The 26,086-nt window shown below is 42.4% G+C and overlaps 2 protein-coding genes across 2 annotated transcripts in view; one reads left to right on the top strand and one right to left on the bottom strand.

Moving 5' to 3' along the window:
* The window catches only part of GNS (glucosamine (N-acetyl)-6-sulfatase), a 28,641-nt gene extending 20,915 nt beyond the window's left edge, over positions 1-7,726 (top strand). Inside the window, exon 14 of the mRNA XM_035126654.2 lies at positions 74-7,726. Within this exon, the coding sequence (XP_034982545.1) occupies positions 74-149 (76 nt within the window). The 3' untranslated portion in view covers positions 150-7,726. The remainder of the gene's footprint in view (positions 1-73) is intronic.
* RASSF3 (Ras association domain family member 3) lies at positions 4,411-25,883 on the bottom strand. Its single transcript, XM_035126655.2, has 5 exons — positions 25,523-25,883; positions 11,661-11,768; positions 9,957-10,224; positions 7,960-8,075; positions 4,411-7,725 (listed from the first exon to the last, which is right to left on the bottom strand). The coding sequence occupies exons 1-5, from the start codon at positions 25,631-25,633 to the stop codon at positions 7,576-7,578; spliced, it is 753 nt and encodes a 250-aa protein (XP_034982546.1). The 5' UTR covers positions 25,634-25,883; the 3' UTR covers positions 4,411-7,575.
* Positions 25,884-26,086: the final 203 nt, after the last annotated feature.

The raw sequence follows: 26,086 nt of genomic DNA, 5'->3' as shown, positions 1-26,086 counted from the left end.
CTGCAAATACCAGACTTGACCTGAAAGCACTTTTTTTCCTCCACTTCTCCCAAACTCACCCCTTTCCCTGTAGATACAAGTTCAACCCACACCTGATGTTCAGCAATCATGGGACTCCAGCTCGCAGACTTTTTACACGGTCACTGTAGCTGCAGTGGCTAGCCTGTTGTGTTAACATTTCTTCAAAGTGACTGCAGAATATCTGCTGAATCCACTATGACTACATATGAAAGGCATGATTGGCGGACTCTGTTTGGAGAAAATAACCTCCCGAGCTGGTTGTTTTGTGCAATACGTGCTAACAGACACAATCGGTCTAGTTCCCTCAAAATCTGATTACCACATCAATCTGAAAATGGTATCCTGAATGTTGACTTGTGGCCAGGAATCTCAATTTGTTTGGTGTTATGTGAAAGACCTCAGGTGGGTGGAAACTGTGTTAACTACTTACCTTTGAGAGCTGGTTCTGACGGAAGTATTTTTTTGGGGGGGGGGATAGCAGGGTCATCCTGGCCAACCCTGCAGGCAGAGGCTATAGATCGCCTCCCTGCTAAGCTTTCAAGAAGATGCATTGTGCTTCTGGGTTGTGTTTAGAAGTCTAGTATAATCAAGTTAACCAGGGAGGTTGCCATTGTTTTTCTTCTTAGCTTTTCAGGACTCGTCTGGAATTGCTGATTAGAACATATGTGCCTGTTAGATTGTCTCATGTATTAATCAACTGTTTTCAGATCAGAACCAAGTAAGCCACTAAATGGAGACTCCCCCCCCCCCAAAAAAAGATAAATGGCACATTCATCACATTTTCTATTTTGTACGGGAGCCACTAATTTAAGAGTGATATTTTAACTGGAAATTGTGCATTCTCAAAAGTACAATAGAATCTGACATTAGGGTTGCCAGACTCAATAAAGGACAGGACTTCTGTGCCTTTAATTGCCCTGCTCTCTTTTGAGTGTGGAAACCTTAAAGAGAAACTAGGAGACCCTTTGTTTAATTTCCAAGCAAAGAGTCTGCTGGTTTCTCTTTAAGGTTTCCACACTCAAAAGAGAGCAGGGCAATTAAAGGCACAGAAGTCCTGTCCTCTATTGAGTCTGACAACCCTATCTGACACCCCAATGTAGCAATATATACAGAGGAGCGTATTTGTTACTTTAGGATATAATGATTAGTGCATTAGCCCTTTATGCCAGAAAACTGCAAGTCATATTTATTTGATGCCCAGACTTGACGCTTCTTATTCTTGATTGCCCTATGCTTGTGAAATATATTGTTAGCACTTGTTGAACGTTTGGTCCTATTTTTATTTAATATCCAGAGAAGCCAATCAGGCTATTTTGCTATCAACATTTGCTTGAATACCAGACCAGTTCTCTTCAATTGGCTGACTTATCACCCAAAGGGCATATCTCCTTAAACACTTAGGCAGCACAATGCCCCCAGTTTTGTCCCAATCGTATCCACTTAACAATAGATAGGAGCAACAAATATAAATGGACCTCTTTTATAAGAATGGCCTATTTGGACATATGCTGTGTCAGATGATCTAAAAAGACTGAGGTCACATAAAGTGAGAATGTGGCTTGAGTCATCCTGGAAGTGGGGGGAGAGCATGAAAGGAAATTGCTTCAGAGATTTAGGCTGTTGCTCCAGCCAATTTAAACACCTCTGAAAATCAGTCGGGGAGGGGGGCATTGCTTGTCAACTTTAGTGATTTAAATCAGAGCTAGAAACGTGTAAGTTCTGCTGCAGTTAAATATATTACATGTTTTTATTTTCTGTTTGTCATACATAACCTTGAGAAAGATTACTCTGCATTTAATACCTCTAGCTAGAGTGGATCAGAATGAGTTCCAACATTTTTTAGCAGCAAGCTCCTATACCATATTAAGGTTAACTTCTAATGTATGCCTGTGTGGACTTGAGAGTAGGGGTGGGAGCCTGTAATCACCTGGAAGTTGTTGGGACTCCCAATTCCCAGCCATCACATTCATCAGTTGGGAATGATGAGAGATGCAGTTCAGTGGTACCTGGCAGGCCAGCGGTTTGCCACCCCTGACTTTAAGAAACATTTAAGAGTTAAGGTGTTTTACTTGGTCTGAGCAAAAGATTCTGTGCTGCATGTCTTAAACAATGTTCATGCTATCGAAACTAACCATACAGAATGAGTGAAACAACTTAGTAGTAGTTTGATATATTTAATACTATGAAATTCACCGGTTGATTCCTCACAAGGCACTTACGAACCAGGTAATATACAATAGCAATTCAGGAAGAAACTTGGGATTTTGTAAAACGTAGAATGGAAAGATTTTACTTGTTTTGTTATTCCTTTAGGTTCTTACTATCATTTTCTTTCAGAACAATGGGCTTGCATCTCAAAATGTCTTAAATGTGTTAACTTCTAAATATCCTATCCAAAACTGCATAACTTTTGTAAAAAAAACACCCCACACACACACACACACACAACTTGTGGAAATGATTTTATTCGTGCAAACTGGACTTTCCCTTTTCCTCCACCTGTAGAACCCCATACAACCCCAAAATTTGCTCTGGGTGGGGATTGGGGGAGCTTTGAAGGCGTCAGGGAGAGGAAGGCTGATCATGTCTCAGAGCACAATGTTGGCATGGGAAAGACAGGCTGCTTTGAACATGATGGCAAGTGGAATCATAAGAATGAGAGCGCCACCAGAAACCTATTTTTAACCAGTCTTTGTGCCTAAGCATTTACCTAAAAGTAACACCGCCCCCCCCCCACAGATCTAATCACTTATTTGTATGCTTCCATTCTGTAAGATTCTAGCTATTGTTGTTGCCTGTTTGCACTTTACGATGAAGACTCTGTCCAACTGTTGGACACCAACAGAGGCCTTACACAATATTAGTTTTAAAGGAAATGTGACGGTAACATTCACATTGCTAAACAGAGCTGCTTGGCAGTGATGTGGGAGCAAACTATGCAGTAGAAAATGAATCTGCCTGGCAAGCCAATTACTCATGACATTGCATAGCTGCTATATCGTGAGGAGCAGCCCAGAGGTGACTGGTGGAGTTTTAATTTAAAAAAAAATTTTTGCACAGCTCACCTCTTTTGTGCATTAAAAAAACAACTTCTAGCTCAATTAACAGAACCTATCAAAAAATTTCAGGGCTCGTTAATGTTTCACAGCACTGCCCTAACATCTCAGAAGTTTCTGCTAAAAAACAACTCTTGGCCAAAGTTCTTTTAAAAGGCAAGTTACCCTGGAAGGCTGTCTGTTCATATGTAACTCACCAAATAGACAGTCACTGCATGTAATTGCTAGGGTTTTACAAGTGCTTGTACTAGGTAGGTCTTTTTTGTACTTGGGCCCCACACCACCGAATCCATCCTGATCAGTACAAAACAAAAAACCGGTAAAATGTTTGTAATGCTGCTCAAAACCATGGCATTTTTTTGTTCAGTTTTCCTTCAAGTGTAGCTGTACGACAACTGTGTATGCTAGTTTCCTTACTCATGAATCATAGCAATTTTTTTAGAAAGTGCCCTTTGAAGGACCCTGTATTATTGCTGCACTTTTCAGTAATTAAATTTATGTACAACAAATAATTGTTTGTGATGAACTGAAATTAAAGGCACACACATCTGAATTGTTGAGTGACTTATCTATTTGGTGATCACAACACATTGATTTAGCTTTGTGAGGAACAGCTTAAAATTCTGTAAAAAAACCCCACAAAGCACAGCTCGGCAGCAAGGGACAGGACACCAAGCTACCCAAGACCACTGCGTGCTTTTAAGAACCTTCCATAAAGACTCCAGCAGCAATGATGGATCTTTTACAACCAATGGAGGAGGTCTGTGGCTAAGTTTTCATTAGATGTTATAGCATCATGTTAGAGCCCTGAAAAACAATTTTGGATAAATGCAGGCCCTGCAGTTTCTCAAAGTAGAAAGGGTTGTGATAATATGCAATGTCTATAATATGACATCTCTCTGATTCTAATGGACCAAAGCTGTTTAATGTGTTAAGTACCTGCCATCACCAAGCTGACAAATACTTGCTGCAGGATTGCTTATGCCTTTACTAGGTTGCGTGATTTGAATTTGTAAGGAATTTTCCCGATTGCTTGAACATGAGCAAATGGTTTGCTTTTTCTTATCCTTGAACATAGCAGAATTTTGTGTCCCGGGAAAGTCACTATCCGTCTCTGGCATGTGGAAGTATAACTGTAAAAACAGCAAAAATAATGTAAATGTTGTACCCCTCACCTTTGGAGATATTGTGGGACATTTGGCTTGTGTCAGATGCCTGGTGCTGATTCGGGATACTGATGTTGCGAAGTCCCATCAAGTTAGCAAAGATTGTTAACTTGTTGTTGGAAGTACTATAAACTTAAACCAGTGATTAAACAATGAAAACATCCATATCGGTGTGAACTTCAGCTTTAATGATGGAATTACAACTTGCTATAACAACTTCAAAGGGAATCATTAAGGCTTCCCTATTAAAAAATTCAAAATAAATAGTACAGCTTTGTTTTTTAAAAGAAAGAAAACTTTTTTCAGTGTTTTCCACATCACCCTCCAGTCAGCTACTACCAAAGTCAAAACATAACAGTTTGCAATGCATCTTTGACAGATTAAGAACCTGATAAGAAAACAAAATTTAAGCCTACCCCAAAAACCCCTACCTTTGGATCAATGTTGACCTATTCTTTGAAGCTTTGGGGTTTTAAAAAAAGCAAAACAAAACACCTGTAGTAACCAGTGTGTTTTCAGCTTGAGACTGCTTGGACTAGAAATTTTGTTGTTCCTGCAGTTCATAAAACACACCAAGAGAAGATGTAGGGATAAGGAAAACACAAAGTTCAAGTAAAAATAATAATTAAGATTCACATACTTGTAGATTGTCATTTCTAGACTGAAATACAGTATTTAAATTTCGAGCAACCTGATTAATATTAAAATTCCAAACATCAACGTTTTATGAGTTTCGATAGAATTAAATGAATCCTAGGGCAAGTTTTAGAATTCAGATGCTCCCAGATGCAAGGCATGAACAAAGAGCTACGCCGAAATGCACTCCCCTTCCCCAGTTTACCACGTCCGAGTTGGGCAGCCATTTTGGAACTGTGCACATGAGAATACGAACGCAAACAAGGGTGACGTTTTCTCCCGACTTGCCAGCAGCATGTTCACTCTCCCTGCCGATGGCATTTCTTCCAAAGGACTTGCCACTGCATACTGGATATACTGCTCCCTAGCTCTGATGGTGTCCATTTAGAGGCCAAAATGGGGGTGGGACATGGAGCTTTCTTCCCTTACTCCACTGACTTCTTAACCCAGGAAGACAACCAGAGTGCAAGCAGGAAGCAGGGCCCTCCTGCCATCACTCCGATCTGGCTTCAAGACAGTTCCTGTTAGAGGAAGAAGTGATGGGGAGTCACCACCTTTTTTTTGCGGTGTGGCGCTACCCTCTGCACCCCTAATTTTACCAGAAAGGGCTCAGTGATTAACTTTCAGCTCTGCTCTAGTGAAAAATATCTTTCTGTGACAATGCTTTATGCAGAAGCCATGTTTGATGCCTCTTGCTAAGAGGATTGCGCCGCCTTGCGCAAAGTGTACACTCTCTGCCAGTTAGCGGTGTATCCCTGGTGGGGTATATACCCTTGCACACGACTGGCCAACATTTGTGCTATAAGAAGCATTAAAATGTTGACACTTCCCTCAACAAAGGGCAAAGGCTTCTGGGTGGCTGGCACATAGGAGCAGTTAACACCTAAACCTTTCCGATAATGTGACACATAGCCTTTGTTGAAAAATAATTCCAAAACTGATGTTAACGCATAACCTGCACCCACTACCCTATGTGACTCTTGATTAGGTCTCCGGTAAAAACAGTAAGACACATACAAAGCACTACAGTATTACACATGAAATAATAATAATAAAACTCCAACAAGATATGCCTTTGATTGATAGCCTAATTCTACTTTTAAGTTATTGCTAACCATTTAATATATCAAGATTGTCTTGGCAAGTCTGAGATCAGAACCTCTCCCTCAAACCTCAATATTTTGAGGGGAATAAGCAGCCTAAGTTTTTTTTTTAAAAAGGCACACTTTTCCAAGAGAACATATGTCTTGGAGTTGCATATAATCCCCACCAGGTGTCAGCAACTGGCATATATTACTCAAATTTCAAAATGAATGCCCAAATATTCAAAGGGAGGGGGAATGGCTGCTGCTCACGATTCCTTAAATTATATAAATTAAAGTTACTCCAAACCAATATCTTTTTTTCCCCTGGGTGGCCACAGATATAAACTTGAAAGTCTTTTGATACATTTATATAAAGGTTTGAATTGCACACCCATTCCTTTGATTACATTTACACCTTACGTACTTTAGATAAAAATAGTTCTAGAAAAAAATACAGTTACAGTCAAAACGCTAAATTCTTCCTCTTCCAATTATTTAACATGGTTCAGCAGCATACAGAATCCTAGCCAGTTTTTCCAAACTTGTATAGTTTAAACACAGAAACCAAACCACAGATAGCTCAAGTTGCTCACAGCGCAAAGCTACTTTCCCTCCTAGCCTACTTAATTCAGAAGGATTTTCTTTTTTTTCCTTGGGTTTTTAAATAAAACCAGGAGAATGGCACTATTTTGCCTCTTTCTACGCAAAGGTACAAAGTTTTGTGCTGACTTCAATGCAACTGCATCTTTCAGCATTGCAACAGTTGTGCATTAATTCTTTAAATGCTGTTTTTACTCATGAAAACCTCAACCAAGAATCTGACTGTATTTTAACAGCACATGCGAGATTGTGACTAAAGTGTGTTGCTGGTCGCACACAGCCTCTATGCAATTCAACTTTTACTATATTTAGTAAATTCTCTCTCAATAATAGCATCTGAATATATTAATTTCAGTAACACTAAGTATAAACACTCAACCGCCTTTACAACACACTAACCAACTTTTCTCAAGTTCCAACATCCTCACTTCTCTCCTCTCGTTACCTTCTTTTCTACTTCCCCTCTATCTTCTCCAGCTCAGAATACTTCAACACCTTCTGCATACCATTGGAACACAATTGTTCATCCCTTCTACAAATAAAAAGTAATACGTATTTCAAAAATATCTGAAGAAAGGTAGTGCAAAAATCAATTTTGGTATCAAATAGTGTGCTATCCTTATCCTAAACTGAGCTGAGATTTATAATAAAAACTAACTTGTACACCCCTTTAAATTTTAAAAGCTACAAATTATAATTAAAGCACATAATGTCTCGTGTTTCACGGGGTCTTTGAAAAAAAGATTCATCATACAATCACAGTTGGCATGATGCAATCTTGAAAAGACTCGTGAAGTATGCACACAACACAGGTCTGCAAATATTGCAAATTCCCTTTGCTGCTACCTGCAAGATGTAAAAGTATGTCAAATTTACAGAACCACCTCTATGGTAACAAAAAAAAGGTCATATGTTTTAATGAGACAGGTAGTCTTGCTCTTGCTCTGGGGGTTGGCATGCTATGCAGTATTTGGTAATTTGTATTTTTCCTGAGTGTTCTTTGGCCCCATTTTAACCTGGTTTCCAGACTCCACCAAGGGCTTCTTCAAGTTTGTCTTTGTATGCTGCATAGCGTCTCTGTAAGATTTGCAGCTGCTCATCTTCTTCCTTGTCCAGTATACGCAAGAAGTTCTGTAGTTCAGGAACACTAAAGGCTTCCCACTGTGGAGGGAAAAGCATGTAGATGATTTTTAAAAAATCTTAAAATTACAGGCTGGATTTTAACTGGTATCAAAACAGGTCCTTCTCTGGTCTACAAAAGAGCCTGAGAGTAGTACACTTGACAAACATCAGTTGGGAAATAGCCCAAAATCCTGGCAATGGAAAAGTTGGACTTGAAAACCCTCAAGAACCCCTCCAAGCTATTTGATGCTATAAAGACAGGTGCCAACTTACCAAAAACTCTCCAGTTTCATGCTCACGCAGAACAAAACTCAGCATGTCTGTCCTTGGGCCTGCCACCAACCGTAAATAAAGGGGATGTTCAATTTCTGAGAGCTTGCACATATACACTGAAAAAAGTGTGAGATTAAAAGGTGGGGAAAGTAAATATGCATACAGAATTTCTGCTGAACTAGGACTATAACTAGATCAATACACATACAAAAGACCCCCCCTCAAATGTTGCTGCACAAACTTAAAATTATGAGCAAAGTTCATTACATGAGGCACAGCAACAATGACAACTGCTAAAGCAAAAAAACTACACACTAAGCAAAATACCCAAACTTAACATATTCAGAACACACAAAACTGACAAGTGTATACGCAATCAGGAGGGAGGATCTGTTACATCAGAAGTGAGCAGTTCATTAGCAGAGTTTTCCTCAAGTTATCATTACTGTGAATGGCAGTTTCCTGCAACTTGTGGTGGTAAAAAAAAAAAAAAAACCCACTTTATTTTACAGCCCAAACTCAAGTATTTCTAAGGGACCACTTGCCAGATGAACATTCCTAAGCACTGGAATGAAATATTGCTCCTTCTGTTTGGCACGTGAAGCAATTTAGCATTCAGAGAAGATAGCCTTCTCAGTGGTGGCCCAACAGCAAGGGTAGAGAGAACCTTTTCCAGAGCCTTTTTTCAAAAACAAGAACATTTATGCAGTTTCAGAAGGAAGATAAGAAAGGCTGACTTAAACTAGCACTCAGTTCTTTAGCTTTTATGGTTCTGGTTTATGGCTCCCTTGCTTGCTTGTTTAAGAGTCTTGTAGCAAATGTATGCGATTTTATTAGACAATTTCAATATTTTCAATTCATACACCATCTAAACAGAAAGATGGTACCGTATTTTCAAAACATGATGCAAGAGCATGTTGTGTTTAGTAGGCCTAGTATTTAGATGTAAACAGGTCGGCCTATATAGTAGTGCAATGTGGCTGGATCTAAACAGTGTTTGGAGGGAATCTATGGGTTATCCAATGATGATTTTGCCTTAGTAGAAAGCACTCACATTTTTGCTGTGACTTATTATGTACTACAGCCCTCTGCAGTAAAATCCATCAAGCTGAATAATTCTAAGTATTTGCCAACACACTCTAGCGCTTTGTTATCTAGTGATATCTGATTTTCAACCTTGTGATATATCACCAGCTAAACATTGTGATAAACTGATATATCACAATGTCTGAAATAAGGATAGAGTTTTGTAGATGCATCAGGCATGGGCTGGCTTCATGGGGTTTCCCACATTGTGATTTTTGCATAGCGCGCACACACACACACACATGGATTCACAATATATTGGGAGGTCAGAAATTATGAAACTGATATCACCATATGGCAATGGTTTTCAACCACTGTGCCATGACCCCCTAGGGTGCCTTGAACGTTGGTCAGGGGTGCCAAAGGCAACTCTGTCCCTCTTTCCTTCCCTCCCTCCCTCCCTCTGTTGCCTTCTCTCATCTCTGCCTCCCAAACACTTGCACAGCTGTTTGTTGCAGCAGCCCTGGCTACAAGTTTTAGAGGTGAATGGTACTTCTAGGGCTGGCTAGGGGGTGCTTCCCAGCCCCCTGTGGGGCAGGGGAGGGGCAGCTCAGAGACCAGGGGCGGCAGCTGCAGCTGCCCAGAGGACTCTGAAGGAGAGGGAAGAGGAGACAAGGCTGAGGGAACACTCCACGAGGGAGGGTGTTCAAAAAGGGGTGAGGGGCTGCTGGCTCTGCAGGAAGGGGGTGACATAACTGGGCTCCTGAGCCCCACAGGGGTGCCGCAGAAAGAATGTACTTGGTCAAGGGAGCCGTGGACCCAAAATGGTTGAAAACCTGCTAGATGGGACTTCGATCCGAGGAGCCCTACCCTACTCTCCAAGTCTTAAGAGTACAGAGTGACTACATGAAGCAGAACCTCTTTCTTTCTCACTCACCCACCCTGATCATTCAGAAGATTTACAAGCATACCTTGATCTTCCTTGTGACAACGTTTATAAAGCGCAAACTTGGCAGGGTTATCAGCCACCATGAACTTCTTGAGCAAAGCTTCAATAACCTCACGAACAGTGTTAGTGCTGCTGATGTGAAGGGTATTTGTGTAGCCATTAGGCAAGCTGAAAGCTGTCTCCGAGTTGTTGTTGACATGCTTCCCGGGATTCACTGGAGCCCGTACCGTGATGGGTCTGCACAGTTCCATCTGAACTTTGATGAAGCCGGTGTATACTCCGCTGGAGTGCTAGAATACACACAAAAACGATAGGATTAGTTCTTTCAAAATAACCAGAAGCTCAAGGCTCAGATACATTTCCGTACATCCATTTTTTTGCTCCCCGCCCCCTTTTCTAATGCTTAAACATCACAATGTCGCAACAAAATCAACATAAAAACCCCAACACAACACAAGCAGATGCAGACATAGCTCGGTTGGCTAGAGCATGGTGCTGATAATCCCAAAGTTGCAAGTTTGATCCCTGTGTGGGACAGCTGTATATTCCTGAACTGCGAGGAGTGGGGCTGGATAATCCTCAGGGTCCCCTCCAATTCTATGATTCTATTATTCTACAATAACACGAAAACCAACTCAGAGGGGCTGGGGGAGACTTATCTGCCATCCTGCCACGTATGGCAAAAGTCTGGCATATAATTTCTTTCAAAGTCTTTACTAGCCAGCAAGAAAGGGAGTCAGCCAGGTTTTGTGGGGCAAGCGGATAGAAAATGGAGTGCGACCACTGAAAGTCACACTCAAATTTTCTTCCATCATAGATGAAATGTAGAGAAAGGCCCCTCCAGCTGATGTTAAGGCAGTGTGCTCTTTAGGTAACCTGGGCCCAGGCCTTTTAGGGCAAAAGTGAGGAAACTGCCAGGCCGTAGATCAAATTAGGTCCACCAGTTCTTGGAGAGAGGCAAAGCACAAACATCTTTCCTATGCTTGATAGCATCTATGATGTCAAGCACAGGGGAATTTCAAGCCACAGCAAAAATGAAGACAAATTAGAAGCACACCCCAGATTCTTCCTTCGAATTCAAGCTGGCAATACAAAAGATCTTCCTCTGCGGGTGAGCTTGCCGTGAATGCCAATCAGCTGACTTGGGCCTACAGCAAGGCCTGCTGAGATCTGCTGCACTACCGATCCTTACACAAAGCAGAGTTTGCTCTCAAGTATGGCTTGATTGTTAGAGCCTGTCAAAAGCTCAGGATTTGGCCTGCCAGCCAGTTCCCAGTCTCTGCCCCTGTTGTAGGGCTTTAAAGGGTTAATTTTCAAAACACCGACTTGTGCCCAGAAACCAACTGGCAATGTGCAGCTCTTGCAGAACAGGTGTCACATGATTCCAAGGGCAAGTACCCACTAGCATCCTTGCTCCTGCATACTAAACCAACTGGAACTTTTGAAGATCCTTCAAAAGGTAGTCCCATGACACTCCTGGATTTAACTAAGGCATATGCTGAATTTGCTTGTTTTCATTTTCCTCTCTGCTATTTAGTGTTTAGGAATATTTTAAGTACAAATACATAGAATGTGGGGAAAAATGAAGTAAGTAATATTATAATAAGTATATTTTGTCCAAGTCCATATACTCAAAGCATACAGTGGTGATTTGATGTTGCCACCACACACCCCTTTAAACTACCAAAACTAAAACTAAAACAAAAAACTTTACACAAAGTCTTACCAATGTCATCTTTAGCTTGTCAGTGACATCTGAATTGTATGTCTGGACTTTTTCCTTGATTGCTTCTTTGGTGAGATAATTGTGAGCTTCTCGCTCTTTCTGAACATCCTAAAGCAAAAGAGATTTGACGGTTTTAAAGATACCAAACATATATATACACTACTGGTACTACTTAATATTTATTGAGCATTTCTAGCTACAGAACTAGAGGTTTTAAAAATGAGAGCCGATGTACAAAAGTTTTAATGTAAATGTATGTGTTCCAAATTAGGTCACATATCCACCATGCATTTAAAGCACTATTGTGTCGCTGTAAGAGTCATAGAGAATTGCTGGAAGTGGTAGTTTCTGATGGGTGCTGGGATTTGTAGCTCTATGAGATCAGTAGACTACAGTTCCCAAAATTGTCCATGGCTCTTAAAGTGGTATAGTAGCGCTTTGAAGGTCTTGTGTGGATGCGACTGTCACATTCCACACACTACCAATGTATATAGTGGAATCAATCTTAACTTTCAATGAATGGCTTAGGAGCAGGCAGCATGTGGAATCGGATTGATGCCCTTATGCTCACAAAAGGACCATGTAGCAGGCGTTCTGCAGATTCCCTCTCTCCCCTGAATTCCCTAGCATCCCTGAAAATCAGCTCCTGGGATTTCCTGCAGAGAGAAATCAGCAAAATATGCATCCCTTGCTAGTCGGTTAAAAGGAAGGCATCCAAATGAATCACAAGCCCATGAATGCCAAATGGATTCCTACCCAGAGAGTGGAAGAACAAGTCACTCACATATCTAATCATCTTGTTTCCATGTTGTGTGTGACTCCCTACCAGACTAGAAAATGAATTTATGGGCTTTGGACAAGATGCAGAAATGGTAAGGGGAGACTCTTCTGTCTCATCCAAAGAAATCTGAAATCAACGTACTGCAATATTCACATTGCAGAATACAAAGCACCAGCAAAAGTGGTGCATTTAAGAGAACCACTTTGAAACAAAGCATGCCCAAATGCAATTGTGTTCACTTGTCCACTATTTGCATGCAAAAAATTTTTATTGCTGAGGCATCTTATTTCATGATACGTCTCTCCAAAGCTATGCAGAGTTTGAGCATGTAGTGACTGATTTACGGTACTTTGAATCATTTATTGTTGGATGACAACTGTTATGCAGAGAGCTAATGTGGTACAGAAGTAACTGGAAATTGGGGGGGCAGGGAGAAGAAGAGACAGAATTCCTAATGCCCAGTTCTAATCCCCATTTAGCTATAAAGCTCACAGGGTGAGCAAACCTGCTCAAACTTTGTGTGAGAGTACAATGCCCCCAAGTTCCTTGGACACAAACTGAAGATGTTAAAAAAATGATTCTCAAGGACCAGGGGGGGGGGGCGAGACCTTTAACAGACAAGCACCCCAACTGAACCATTCTTGAAATGAAGATTACGGTAATCCTTAAATGAGGAAGGGTATCTTTTCCTCACCGCAATTTGACCATGGCTAACAAATAACCAAAAAACAATGTGAAGAGCTACTATTTACATTTGGGGGGGGCAGCTTAGCCCTTACTAGATTTCCATTGGTTAGTTTTTAACCTTGTTGTAAAAAAATAAGTTCTTATCCCAACACAGCTTTCTCCAAGTGGCATCTTGATTTTTACAGTCCAATGCAAATATGTTCCTTAAGCGCAGGGTATCTTTCAAAGGGCATTTGCTCTCAACCCATATGGAAAATTGGTGTTATTAATACACCTCCATTATTTGCACAAACACACCATATATAGCCTGAAATTATTGCAGCTCTCAACTTTAGTGAACTGAAACGTCTATTTAATTGCCTTCACTTGAAAGTCATCTCATCAGGCGTATCTAACACAGGATCAAAATACTCAGAACATACCCAGGAATGGTTACTAGGCCATTGCGCCCCCAAACAGAAAGCTTCTACTTAAGTTGCTGGATGTGTATCAGGACCCTATCAAAGAATCATGGAATTGTGGAGGATCATGTAGTCCAAGCACATCCAACAGGTAGATCGTGATCTACCAGTAGATCACTGGTCGTCTGTGGTAGATCACTGGCTCCCCCCCAGAGAAGCTCAACAAGTTTGGCCCCTCTAAAAAAGCTCAACGTATTTGCCCTGCACCCCCAAAAAAACAAGCTCAACAACTTTGACCTGAACTCGAAAAAAGAGGGTAGATCACTGCCAGTCTTTAACTGTGAGTGGATCGCAGTCTCTTGGGAGTTGGCCACCCCTGATATTCTTGTCCAAACACCTGCAATGCAGGAATATGCAGCTGTCCTATACGGGGATCAAACCTGCAACCTTGTCATTATCAGCACCTGGCTCTAACCAACTGAGCAGGTTGATCTAAAAAGCATTAGGAACATGAAATTCTGAGAATATCAAAAGCTCTGCTTATCCAGCAATTGACAAATAAGGGTGTAACATACTCTCAAAGCTTTCACCACTATATATCATGATGTGGACATATTTTTGGCAACCTTGACCATCTTTTGCCTGACATCTTTAGAAGATAAAAACGGGATAAAGCTAAGGTGGCTTCTAACAGCATAAATCAATCAGTATGTTTCTATTACAACACTCACGTACACTACGACTGGGCAATATATCGCTATATCATCCATAACCGGTTTGAAGTCCATATTGTGATATCGGTTTCATGATTTTTAACCTGGCAATATGTTGCAAATCATATGCATGTGTGTGTGCGCGAGCGCACGTGCCCCAAACAAAAATCAAAACATGGGAAAACCCATTAAGCCAGCCAATGCTCTCGATTCCTGCAGCCCCTCTTAACGTTGGTGGCTTAGTTCTCCCCTGCCTCCTGCAGGGAGCAGCAAAACACAAGAGCAGGTGCCGGCAAAAATCACAATGCGGGAAAAACCATGAAGCCAGCCCATGCCTGATGCCTCTACAAAACTCCGTCCTTATTTCAGACATCGCGGTATATTGGTATTTCACGATGTTTAGCTGGTGATATATCACAATGTTGAAAACCAGTTATCACCCGGACCTAACACACACACACACACAAAATATCAGTTATCGAAACCAGTTTATGTGCAAGTTAGTTTTGTGACCCTGTGGGAAGGCCAGTCGGCTGCTATTGCTCCTTCTTTCATGCAAACTAGCGTGCAAGTTTCTGCTACTGCAGAAAACCAAACCATAAAAAGAGCCAAAAATATAACACAATTTATTTGTGTATGCCTGTGTATGTGAGAGAGTACGAATACGAGAGACTTATATGTACTTGCGATACTAAAGTAACTGATCACGTTTATCATGCTCTCACTCCAAAACCACAAGTTTTGCCATACCCTATATGGTTGTGCTTTAACTGCTGGCACACAACCCAGTTCTAAACAGAGTAGGTTGTTTAAAGTTTGAAGCTGCAAGAATAGCATTTAGATTCCTGGCACTTGATTTACAGCAAAAGGCACAGCAGGTTACCCATCCATTTACAATGGAATAAAGGGTTTTGTTTTGATGAAATATACTTTTCATACAGGCCCATGTGACCTTGTGTCAATTTGTAAAAAGAAGAAGAAAACTTTGGAACTTGGAACGTAAATGAATAATTTACCGGTTGGTATTTTGTTGCTGGGAAAGAGAATGAATCTGGACTAGAACTCTGAAAGTGTTTTCATCACATTTTACTAAGATTCAGGGTAGCAGACATTTTAAGGTAGCTGGTGTATGAGAGAGACCTGCCCCTGCAAACGAAGCAATGAATCCCCCAACACTATCCACTAAACCACATTGGCTGAAGTGCAGCACAACACTTGAGACTTTCACAAGGATGTTTACTGACTTACCGGTAGTACATTCACATCCTGCTGTTTTACCAGAGTTCTCAAAGCAGCTAACATTTATGAAATACAGAAGGTACACCAGGAGCCAAATGCTCACAAAAGAGAATAGTCAACATCTTTCCTTCCCACCACGGGAGGAGAGGGGATCCGGTCTGACTGCAGCAGGCCCAGATGTTCTTCTATGTTATTCAATGAGACACCCTTCCATAGCACACTAATAGGGCTAGTAATATATTGATACAGTGGTACCTAGGGTTAAGAACTTAATGCGTTCTGGAGGTCCTTTCTTAATCTGAAACTGTTCTTAACCTGAGGTACCACTTTAGCTAATGGGGCCTCCCGCTGCCGCGCAATTTCTGTTCTCATCCTGAAGCAAAGTTCTTAACCCGAGGTACCACTGTATCTTGTTTGTAGAGTCTGTAACCTGAAGCATCTGTAACCCGAGGTACCACTGTATCTTGTTTGAAGTCCATATCGTGATATTGGTTTCATAGTTTTTGACCTGGCCATATATTGCAAATCATGGGTACATGCGCTATGAAAAAAAATCACAATGCAGGAAAAATCGTGAAGCCGGCCAATGCCTCCACATAGCTCCATCCTTATTTCAGACATTGTGATATGTCAGCATATCGAGATGTTTAAGCTTGGCAATATATATATCGCTGAAAGCCAGGTATCGCCCAACCCTGCACACTCACATATTGCTTACAAAACCGATACATGACGCATCTCTAAGCAAGATCATCAACTTCCCCTCTGATTCCTAGTAATCTGCTCCCTGTATCTGCTCTGGTACCGTGTGGTGTCTGGGTCCCCCCAAGGGCTGCATTATTTAACCCCCGCCTTGCTGCCAATCCTGGGATCCCTTTGCAATGCAGGGAATATTAGAAATACTTTTAAATAAATTGGGGGGGGGATAAATATCAGCTTTAAATAATATTTACATGCACCAGCAGGAATGGAACCTGCGTTGCCAACTAAGCAGCAATTGGATGCATTTAACTCACCTGGAATGAAAAAGGATGCTCTTCGAACTACAATGGAAGAAAAACAAAACCACACATGCGCATGCACACACATTGCTTTTTGGACACAAGCCACTGGATCAGATTGTAAATAAACAAGTTATTCTACTAGCTCCGGAAAGAGGCCATCAGGAAGCACAGGGAGAGTGGCTTTGTTCTTAAGAGTGCAGGGAATAATGTGCGTTGACTTTGTAATTCAAGGTTCAAACACTTTCTTCCTTTTTGAACAGCGGCTTCCCTGTTTGTAAGCTCAGGAAATCACAGTCACAGGGAAATTTGCTGCTCCACCCATCCTTTAAGACAAATTTAAGATTTCAAGGTAAAAATGCCATAAAGCTCCCAACAGCACAACACTATTCTGCCCTGAGTGGAATAATAAAAGAAGTCTTTTTTTTAAAAAAAACAACCCACCACCCAGTAACCATTTATCAAGCTTTGATAAAACAAGAATATTCTTCCACCAATCAAAATGATCAGTTCTCAACAATATATCCAGATATGCTGGTTTAAAGCATAGCGGAGTTTTAAAGATTAGTTTTTAATTTCTTTCAGTCATTATATTTGCTTTGTGTCTTCTCACTATTACTATTTTTAAATCATAGGTGCTACTGCTTTTTTAGAAAGAAAATCAAATTAGATATCAGCAACTTAGGTAGCAATCCTATGCACGAAAAGCTGGTGCAAAGTTACGCCAGATCCCCACCTGCTACTCTGCCTAAGCCTGGCAGGGAGAAAATTAGCTTTTAAAATACAGTGGTACCTCTACTTATGCGCACCTCTGGTTACGTATCCTTCGGGATACACAAGCGGCAAACCCGGAAGTATTTTTCCGGGTTTCGCCACATGCGCATGCACAGAACCGCTCTACCACGCCACGCGTATGCACAGAACAGGCACCTCCGGTTGCGAAAACCTCGGGATCCGACTGGTGCTCTGGAATGGATCCCGTCCGGAACTGGAGGTACCACTGTAGTGTTATATGCCAGGTCATCAGGTCACATGACTTAGGCTTAGCATCCAGCCTAAGTACCCCCTCTCTGGTCCCTCCCTGGGGCCTTAGCCTTGTCTCAGCTCAGCTGGCTGAGCCCCAGATGAGATAGTTGTGTTCCACCTGATCTAGCATTCCATTGAATACATTGCCACTAGTGAAAACTTATGCACTAGGGAGTTCAACCTGATAATTGTGGTAAATTCCAGCACAGCATTAACAACATTTTCTCTCTACAGGCCATGGATCTTGGACTTTGTACCTTGAGTGTGTTCCATTTTTAGCAAACAATTCCGAGCATGTCAGAAGTGTGTGACCATTCTTAGCTCATCAGCTGAGAATTCCATTCATCCAGCCTTGTGTCCTCACTTCGTATTATTCAACAGCACCTCAAAATCATTATGTGACTTCAAAAATATAATGTACATACTGAGAAATAAAAGTATAAATAATAATAAAAAGTATGCTGTTGGAATTTTAAGGTCTTGGGGCAGAAGCACACAGAAAAAAATAACACACAACTCTTTTTTTATACCTCCAAGGACCATCAATTAATTTCCACATTCAGTTTATCCATCTCTAGTGGGGGGGGAGAACCCATGTAGAAGTTCATATTCACTCCTTCAATGGTAACACAAGAAGGTTGTTCTATACCAGGCATAGGCAAGCTCGGCCCTCCAGATGTTTTGGGACTACAACTCCCATCATCCCTGACCACTGGTCCTCTTAGCTAGGGATGGTGGGAGTTGTAGTCCCAAAACATCTGGAGGGCCGAGCTTGCCTATGCCTGTTCTATACTACTGTATTACCAAACACAATGTCATCCATCTGTCTCATCACCAACACCCCCTAAACTAACCTTCCACAACCAGGTGCTCACCAGATGTGTCAGGCTACAATTTCAAGCATCTTGGACCAATGACCATGCCAGTGTTTGAAATTAGTCAGGCGCCAGGAGCATTTTTCACCTGGCTATTGACCACTTGCGACCAAGTGGAGATGCCTGCAAGCCAGGATGGAGCCCGACATATTCCACTCTGCAGTTTTAATCTGAAATCTTAGCCGCAGTACTGCCCCAGAGCTCAGAAACTGCTCGTGCTAATGAAATTCCCCATCGCAAAATGCACCTAGAACAATGGGAGTTTTGAACACTGCACTTGCCTATTGATAACGGGGCAATTCCATTGATAACATTATTTTTGAGCAGTAAAACATCTTCAGATTTAGTTGTACTATTACAAACGTTCTAATACACACTAGGGAACACAGCTTTGAAAGAGCAGATATACAATCAGAAAAGGGATTATGTATAGAGGAAAATTCATTTTTAATCAAAACATAGAAAAAGTGCTGCAAGATCAAACGCAATGTAAACAGCATCCTGCCAAGCTTAAAACAATTACTGTGGATATCTCAGAGTGGAAATAAGTAGAGCACTAGTGATAGTTACTTTACCATCAGCAAGCATACAAAGTTATTCTCCTGAAAAAAAATTCCAGCAGTCTAGAGCTCATTCTATATTTTAGCAAAAATTACTTTTTAAAAAACCTTGCCAATGCAAAAAAAATCATGTTGATCAACAGCAACCTGACAAAATTCCAGTTCTGATGAAAGAGTCTGTCCCTAAAATTTACTTAGCTGCTTCTACTAAAAATGTGCCACTTTGCTAACTCTAAAGATCATATGACTATTGTAGTCATTTTAAAAAAGGCAACCTCTTTCTATGCAGCTTTAATCCAATGGGAGTCACTCATTTCTTATTTAGAAAGTGAACTTGCCTTCTCTATTTAGCCTCAAGTAAGAGTATTTTCCATAATCCTTAATCACAAATAATGGCAAGTGCCATCTTATTTTTAGATCCTGTTCTTCCAATACACAAATTAGAGACATTACTATGAAAAATGAAACAGAAGTTTGAAGCAGAAATTTCCACATAGCAATACATGACTCTTTTTTTTAATTTGATGTGGTTTGCTTTATCCAACCCGAAATTGTACCACAGTGTCTTTCTGTAGACAAAAATGGTGAACTGCAGAACTCAGGGTACACACACACAAACACACACAAAAAGCTTTTAGGAACAGAACCACCCCCCTGCACTACAAGCATAACCATTTAAAACTGACTGATAACATACATACAGCAGCTCTAAAATGTATTATTTGTATAATTCCACTTTAAAAAAGGAAATTATTACTACTGCTCCCACAGGCCAAGTCAAGATCCCCAACTGTCACACAACTAGTTCTGCATGTACAGGTATACAGAGTGTTGGAGCTTTTGTTTCTCAATACCAGCCCCCAGGCAGCATTGCAAACTCAGACATTCTCAACAGCAGTTTTGTGATATGGTACAGCTATTCCAAGTCAACAACTGCACATGGAGCAGAAACCTTAGATTAGTTCTTCAGATGCCTGAATTCCAAAATCTCTGATTAGCAGCTTTTCAAAGACACCGGCATTGTATTTTTATTGTCTGAGCAAACCAAGGTGTTAAGAACATAAGATCTCTGCTGCATCTTATAGGCCAGGGACGTCCAACAGGTAGATCACTTGATGTCTGTGGTAGATCACTGGTAGATCACTGGCTCCCCCCAAACAGGCTCAACAACTTTGGCTCCCCTAAAAAAGTTCAACAGTGTTGGCCTGCACCCCCAAAAACAGGGCTTTCCTTCCTTAAAAAAGCTCAACAACTTTGACCTGAACCCCCCAAAAGGGGGTAGATCACTGCCAGTTTTTAACTCTATGAGGTAGATCACAGTGTCTCGGGAGTTGGCCACCCCTGTTATAGGCCAAAGGCCTATTCTAGTCCAGGATCCTGTTCTCACCATGGCCAACCAGATGCCCACAAATAGAACACATGATTCCCAGCAACTGGTATTTAGAGGCATGCTGCCTTGCCCGTAGAGGGCTGTTCTAGAGTATGCATTCATTCGCATAATAGATGGGTTATGTATTTTGTACTTGTATTTCATTATTGTGTATTATACCTTTAAATTGCTATGTAGATACAGGACATTGTCTCATTCCTTCTTTACAGTTTATGAAACACTTCTACTTCCTATTGCTGTGCTGCAGAAGTTCTTACGAAACAGTGGGTGATACCCGGAAACACTGTACACCACGACAGCTTGTTGACTACTTTGGCAGCGCTGGAACATTATAAAATAAAGCCTTTCAGCTTGTTTCATTGAATGACTTTCTGCTATATTCTTTCAATTCATGACCATCAGAGACTTTATAGATTTCTGCCAGATTGTTTATGTTTTGAAGAGAATCCTCTAAGAGTCGTTTACATTGTTCATATATGTTAAGTTTTATGTTCTGTTTAGACATCATATAGAGTTGATATTATACACTGCATGTTAGTTACAGATTTCTTGTAGCAACCACCAGGTAGACTGGAAAGATTTGGATAAAAATCATGCGCTGTGCTGGAAAGACCAACAAGTTCTGGAGAGGTCCAACCTCTTGTTTCCCCCACAGCCTATAGAATAGCAGCTGCTGTCATCAGAGTTAGCAGCCTGTTAGAACTGATATCTTAGCAGAGCCAAGATGCTATGCTTAAATATTTAAGCTTTTGCACTGCAACCAACTCCCAAAAGGGCTACACACAATGCAATACCGCACTAAATGTGCACACCAGGAAATCTGACACAATTCTTGGACAAAGATACAATTTCAATTAGTAAAAACGCCCATAACTTGGATAAGCACACTGGGTTACGTCAACTGTGGGATACCATATTATTAAATGTGAATCCATGCAGTATATAAAGGATAGCATGTTGAAATGCTGAAAGCACAAAGCACAAACACATGTGAAATGGGAGCATAGCTATTATGACGGCACCCCTACACTCAGACACAGGTAGCCTCTTTTTTTTTTCTTTGTCAAATCTGAAAATATACCAGTCTCAAACTGCCTAAAATTGTTTTAACTTCAGAAGACCAAGAGAAGGAAAGAGGGAGATGCCTCAGGAAATAAAACAGAAGGAAACATGCCAACAATGTGCAGTGCCAACTCTGCAAGTACAGCTAAATTGCTAGCAGATGGGTGGAGAGACTTATATTTGCTGCTTCCTTTGACCTCATTGCCCATGTGCTTGTCCCCTTCTCCAAAGGGATATGCAGGCACGCAAACTGCAGGAGCAACAACTAAGAACAAATGAGCCCCTACATCTCCCTGCCTTCTGTGTACCTTAAGCAATGCAAAAACAATTCATTGTATGTACTCAAAACAAGGCGAGATTTTGCTGCTGCTGCACTTGGGTAGGCAAGGAGCTCAGAGCCTATTTTGACTCAAAGGTCTTTTCACTTGGCAACATGCTCAGAATGATTCAATGCGCACTGCTGCCAGTGGCAGCCATGAGCACAACCAGGTTCCATTTCACCCTAGATGCCCCCTGCCAACCCCCCTTCAACAGATTTTACACTGATGTGTTGAACATGACCTATTATGTGACTGGCTCACTAGGTATGGATCAAGTAGCCATACACCTGATCGGGTGAGAACAAATCAAGTCTTTAATTATAAACGCTAGTTACCAAACAAATGCAAGGGTGTGTGCTTTTGTAAGCAGCTTTCCAATCTAATGAGGGCATAGATGATGACATAGTACTTTGGGTTGCTTCACAAATACAGAAGTGCCAATCCAGAGTTCAGCATTGGATCAATCAGACTTCTGCACTTTACACACTTCTGCTCTCTTTCTCCCCTTGCACACACTTTTTTTTTAATCCATGGAAAGCCCTTTGCCATTACACCCAAACCCACAAGTTGTGGTTTCCACAATCCCCTCCAAGGATTGTGGTTTGGAAGGGGTGCATAATTCACAGCTTGTTGATTTGTATGCAAGACGGCCTATCATTTCTATGAAAGCAAAAGTAGCTAACTGAATCAGAGCCTGTAACAGGAAGGAGAGGCAATACACAAGCAATTCCAACCATAGTCTTGACTGTTACATGAGAACTCGGTCAGCTTTCTAAATGAGGAAATCAATAGAAGAAACTTTTTTAAAAAAGCCAACAAAAACTCCACTCCAGATTTTCAGGAACTGAGTTTCAAATGCAAGGTAACAGGTTTCCCAACTACCCTGCAGCATTATTTCAGAAATGCAGCAACCCTCAAATATTTGTTCTAGAATCAGAGTTAGGAAATAGTGTGGTTTAGAGGTTAAAATGTTGGGCTAAGACCTGGAAAGCCAGGTTTCAAAACCCCACCCAGCCATGAAGCGACTGGGTGAACTTGGTGACCAGTTACTGTCACTTAGGCCTAACCCAGTGGCATCACAACAGTGCGCCCTGGGTGCCATGTCTGGGGGGGCTGAAAAGAAGGCACCCCACGGGGGCTCATGACGGCGTGAGCAGCCATCGTGCCGCCGCCGCAGCATGTGGAGGATCCTCTGTTCATGGCTGCAGCCGTGAGCAGAGGATCCCAGCACCGTCCATATGACGCTGGAGGGGCACCGCCAGCAAACCGCTATGTACAGCGCATGTGCGGCATCACTACATACGGTGCTGCGTCGTACTTAGCAATGCCACACACATGTGCCCTACTTAGCGACGCCCTGCCCTGGATGTCACGACACCTTCATTCGCCCCTGGCCTAACCTACCTACCTTACAGGGTAGTTGTGAGGATAAAATGGGGAAGAAGAGAATGGAAACCATGTATGCAGACGGTTCCACTGGTCTCAACATATTTAAGGAGATGTATGCTCATGGATTCTAAGGTAATCAGTTTATTAGACCCCAGTTCCTGACAACATAAACAATCTGTGTCAAATACTAACTGTAGGGCTTAATAGATATTTATAAAGCAGTTTTGCAAGAGCTCAGAGCACTTTCAATATGGTACAACACTAAAGATAGGACACTAATCTCCTTATCACTCAGGTCAGGCACCAAAGAAAGTATATAGAATATCAGCATAGCTCACTCTGAAAAGCTCACTGTCATTTTGGTGGCCTAGGTCTTTTAGACTCCTACTGCTCCTAGTATTTTGTGTTGTTTTATGTGGTCTTCATATTTATACTTCAGAATGTGAGCTACTTTGGAGGATGGACCACTCTTGATTATGTTACTCTATAAAACACTATGTACACTATGCTGGCCACATGACCTGAAAGCTGTACGCCGGCTCCCTCGGCCAATAACGCGAGATGAGTGCCGCAACCCCAGTCAGTCATCATGACTGGACCTAATGGTCAGGGGTCCCTTTACCTTTACCTTACACTCATGACACATACAACTTAAATGCAGTGTGCTGCTCATACTCCTTATCTGCCTATTCCTGCCCACTTTTTAATCACTGACTGTGTTTCTGAATCAGTGCCAAGGAGTGGAGGCTGAACACTGCCCTGTTGACGTCATAAGGAATGCTGCAACATGTTGCCTGTAGCCATCTCCTAGCAACTATGAAGAGTCCCTAAATATTGAAAACCACTTAGGAATAGCCAAAGCCAATCTACATATTGACATGACAAGATTATCCTTACACCTTAGGATGTATAAAGCCCAGGAATTAATTCTAGCTGAATTCTTAACCGCTGCTGTCACCCTGATCCTCTCTGAAACTGCTGTTTCAAAACTTTAACACAAAGTTTGGCAGAACCTAAACCCTGAGAGTCAGATGGGCAATCCTGCAGTTCTAACGAGATCACAGCCAACTAAGCTTAGTTTAGCAGCTTTAAGAAATTAATAGCAAAATATTAATGTCTTTTAACAGAATATCAAAGCATTTAGAATACCACATCATCACCACTGCATTTTAAATCATGACATGCATTCTTGAAATTATTTTGCAGAGGAGAAAAAAAATAACCTGCACAAGATGACCCTAAAAAGAACCATGGATTTTATTATGTCCAAATTTAAATGCAACACTGCGTATGAGAAGCCCTTGCCCATGCAGGTGATCCACACAACTGACATGTGTTTTTTAAAAAGTACTACTGTATTTTTCCTATACATTCAGAATAGTGTGCTAGCATCATATTTGTAAACACTCCATGCATGGAGTTTGGGATAAAAGTCTTTTAAATGCTTTGGTTAGTTAAAGGCCTTTTACATGTAAATTCCCATTTAAATACACCTACGGCACCTGTGTCACATGCATGTGGTGTTAAAGAAATAAAGTGCAGCAATTTTCAAAACTATTTGTACAGTACTTTCTAACTATTAAAAATCCCTGGATATTGAAAACCACTTAGGAGCAGACACAGACAACCTCCACATCATTATGAAGGGAAGATTATAACCCAATTAAGGCTTCCTTAGTGTGTTAAAAACAATTCTATTGATTACGATTGCCGGGGTAGGGCTGAGAAGACGAGGCAAAAAATCCGTTACCTCCCAGGGAACTGTATTTTTTCCTATTTATGCGCTTTCCCAGAAATCCTACAACGGTTTGCACGAGAGTGGTGGCTGCAAGACCATGCGGTTTCAGGAATAACGCATGAGCAATCAGACTTCTCTTTTTCCCGGTCGCATCATGGGAGATCTCCCCCCCCCCTCCCCGCCGGGAGAAGTTCTGGCTCACGAGGAAGTTAATCTACTGAAAAAGCTTTTCATAACCAAAGGTCGGAGCAACGCTGCTCGAGCTAGCCCAACGGCTGAAATCCACACGTGCAGTTTGACCGAAAGCCTGGCTCGGGGGGTGCGGAGAGAAACCTTGGGGCTCGAGGCCCCTCCACCCCCACCCCAATGCTTCTGGCTGCCTGGACTCTGCTCCCTCTGCGATCATCCGGAAGCGGCACCCGACACCCTCCAGATCCCGCTGGAACTTGGGGGAGGAAGCGGGGGAAGCGCCACGAGGGGCTCCCCAGAAAGCCGAGACAGGACTTAAGTTTGGCGCGGGGTGCGGGGACAGAGAGAGCGCCTGGGAAGAGCACGTGGGGCTGCCGGGGAAGGCGCGGCCTGCTGCGGGTCAGGCCAGGGCAAAGGCGCTCTTGCTCAGGACAGGGAGGATTCCCGCCCGGCTAAAGGAGGGAGTTTGGGGGCGGGGGGGTCTCGCTTACTTGCAGACTCGGCTTGGCTTTGGCGGGGCAGCTCCTGAAGAAGGAGGTGCGGGCGGTGAAGAAGAACTCCTCCGACTCGGACTCTTCCCAGCTGCTGTAGCCGCTGCTCATGCTGCTAGTCCCCGTGGCGCGCCGTCCGTGCAGCAGCAGGGGGGCCCGGGCGTCCCCGCCGCCGCCACCACCACCGCATGGAGACCCGCCAGGCGGGAGTTCGGCGGCGGACAAGTCCCGTGGTAGCTGCGCGCCGCAGCCTCGCCGGCGGCGCACTGAGGCTGGCTCTCCTCTCGGACGCGCTTCCGAGGAGGCAGCGCCGCCTCCCGCCCAGCCAGCCGAGCCCTCCTCCCTCCTTCCTTCCTTCCCCCGAGTGGCCGCGACTGGGCAGCTTCCCTGAGCCGCAACCTGCGTTGAGGCTGGGCGGGAGCTTTTGGCTCGCCCTCCCTTTTCCCTCGGGAACTTGGCTCGCGCGCGGGGACTGCGCCATCTCGCTCCCGCCTTGCAACAGGTGAGCCGGGAAGACGAGGCCACGCTTCCTGAGCTCAGGTTCCTGCGGAGATAAGTTACCGG

The sequence above is a fragment of the Zootoca vivipara genome, chromosome 10 (assembly GCF_963506605.1).
Source record: "Zootoca vivipara chromosome 10, rZooViv1.1, whole genome shotgun sequence".
Classification (NCBI taxonomy): Eukaryota; Metazoa; Chordata; class Lepidosauria; order Squamata; family Lacertidae; genus Zootoca; species Zootoca vivipara.
This window is presented reverse-complemented; position numbering and strand designations above follow the sequence as displayed.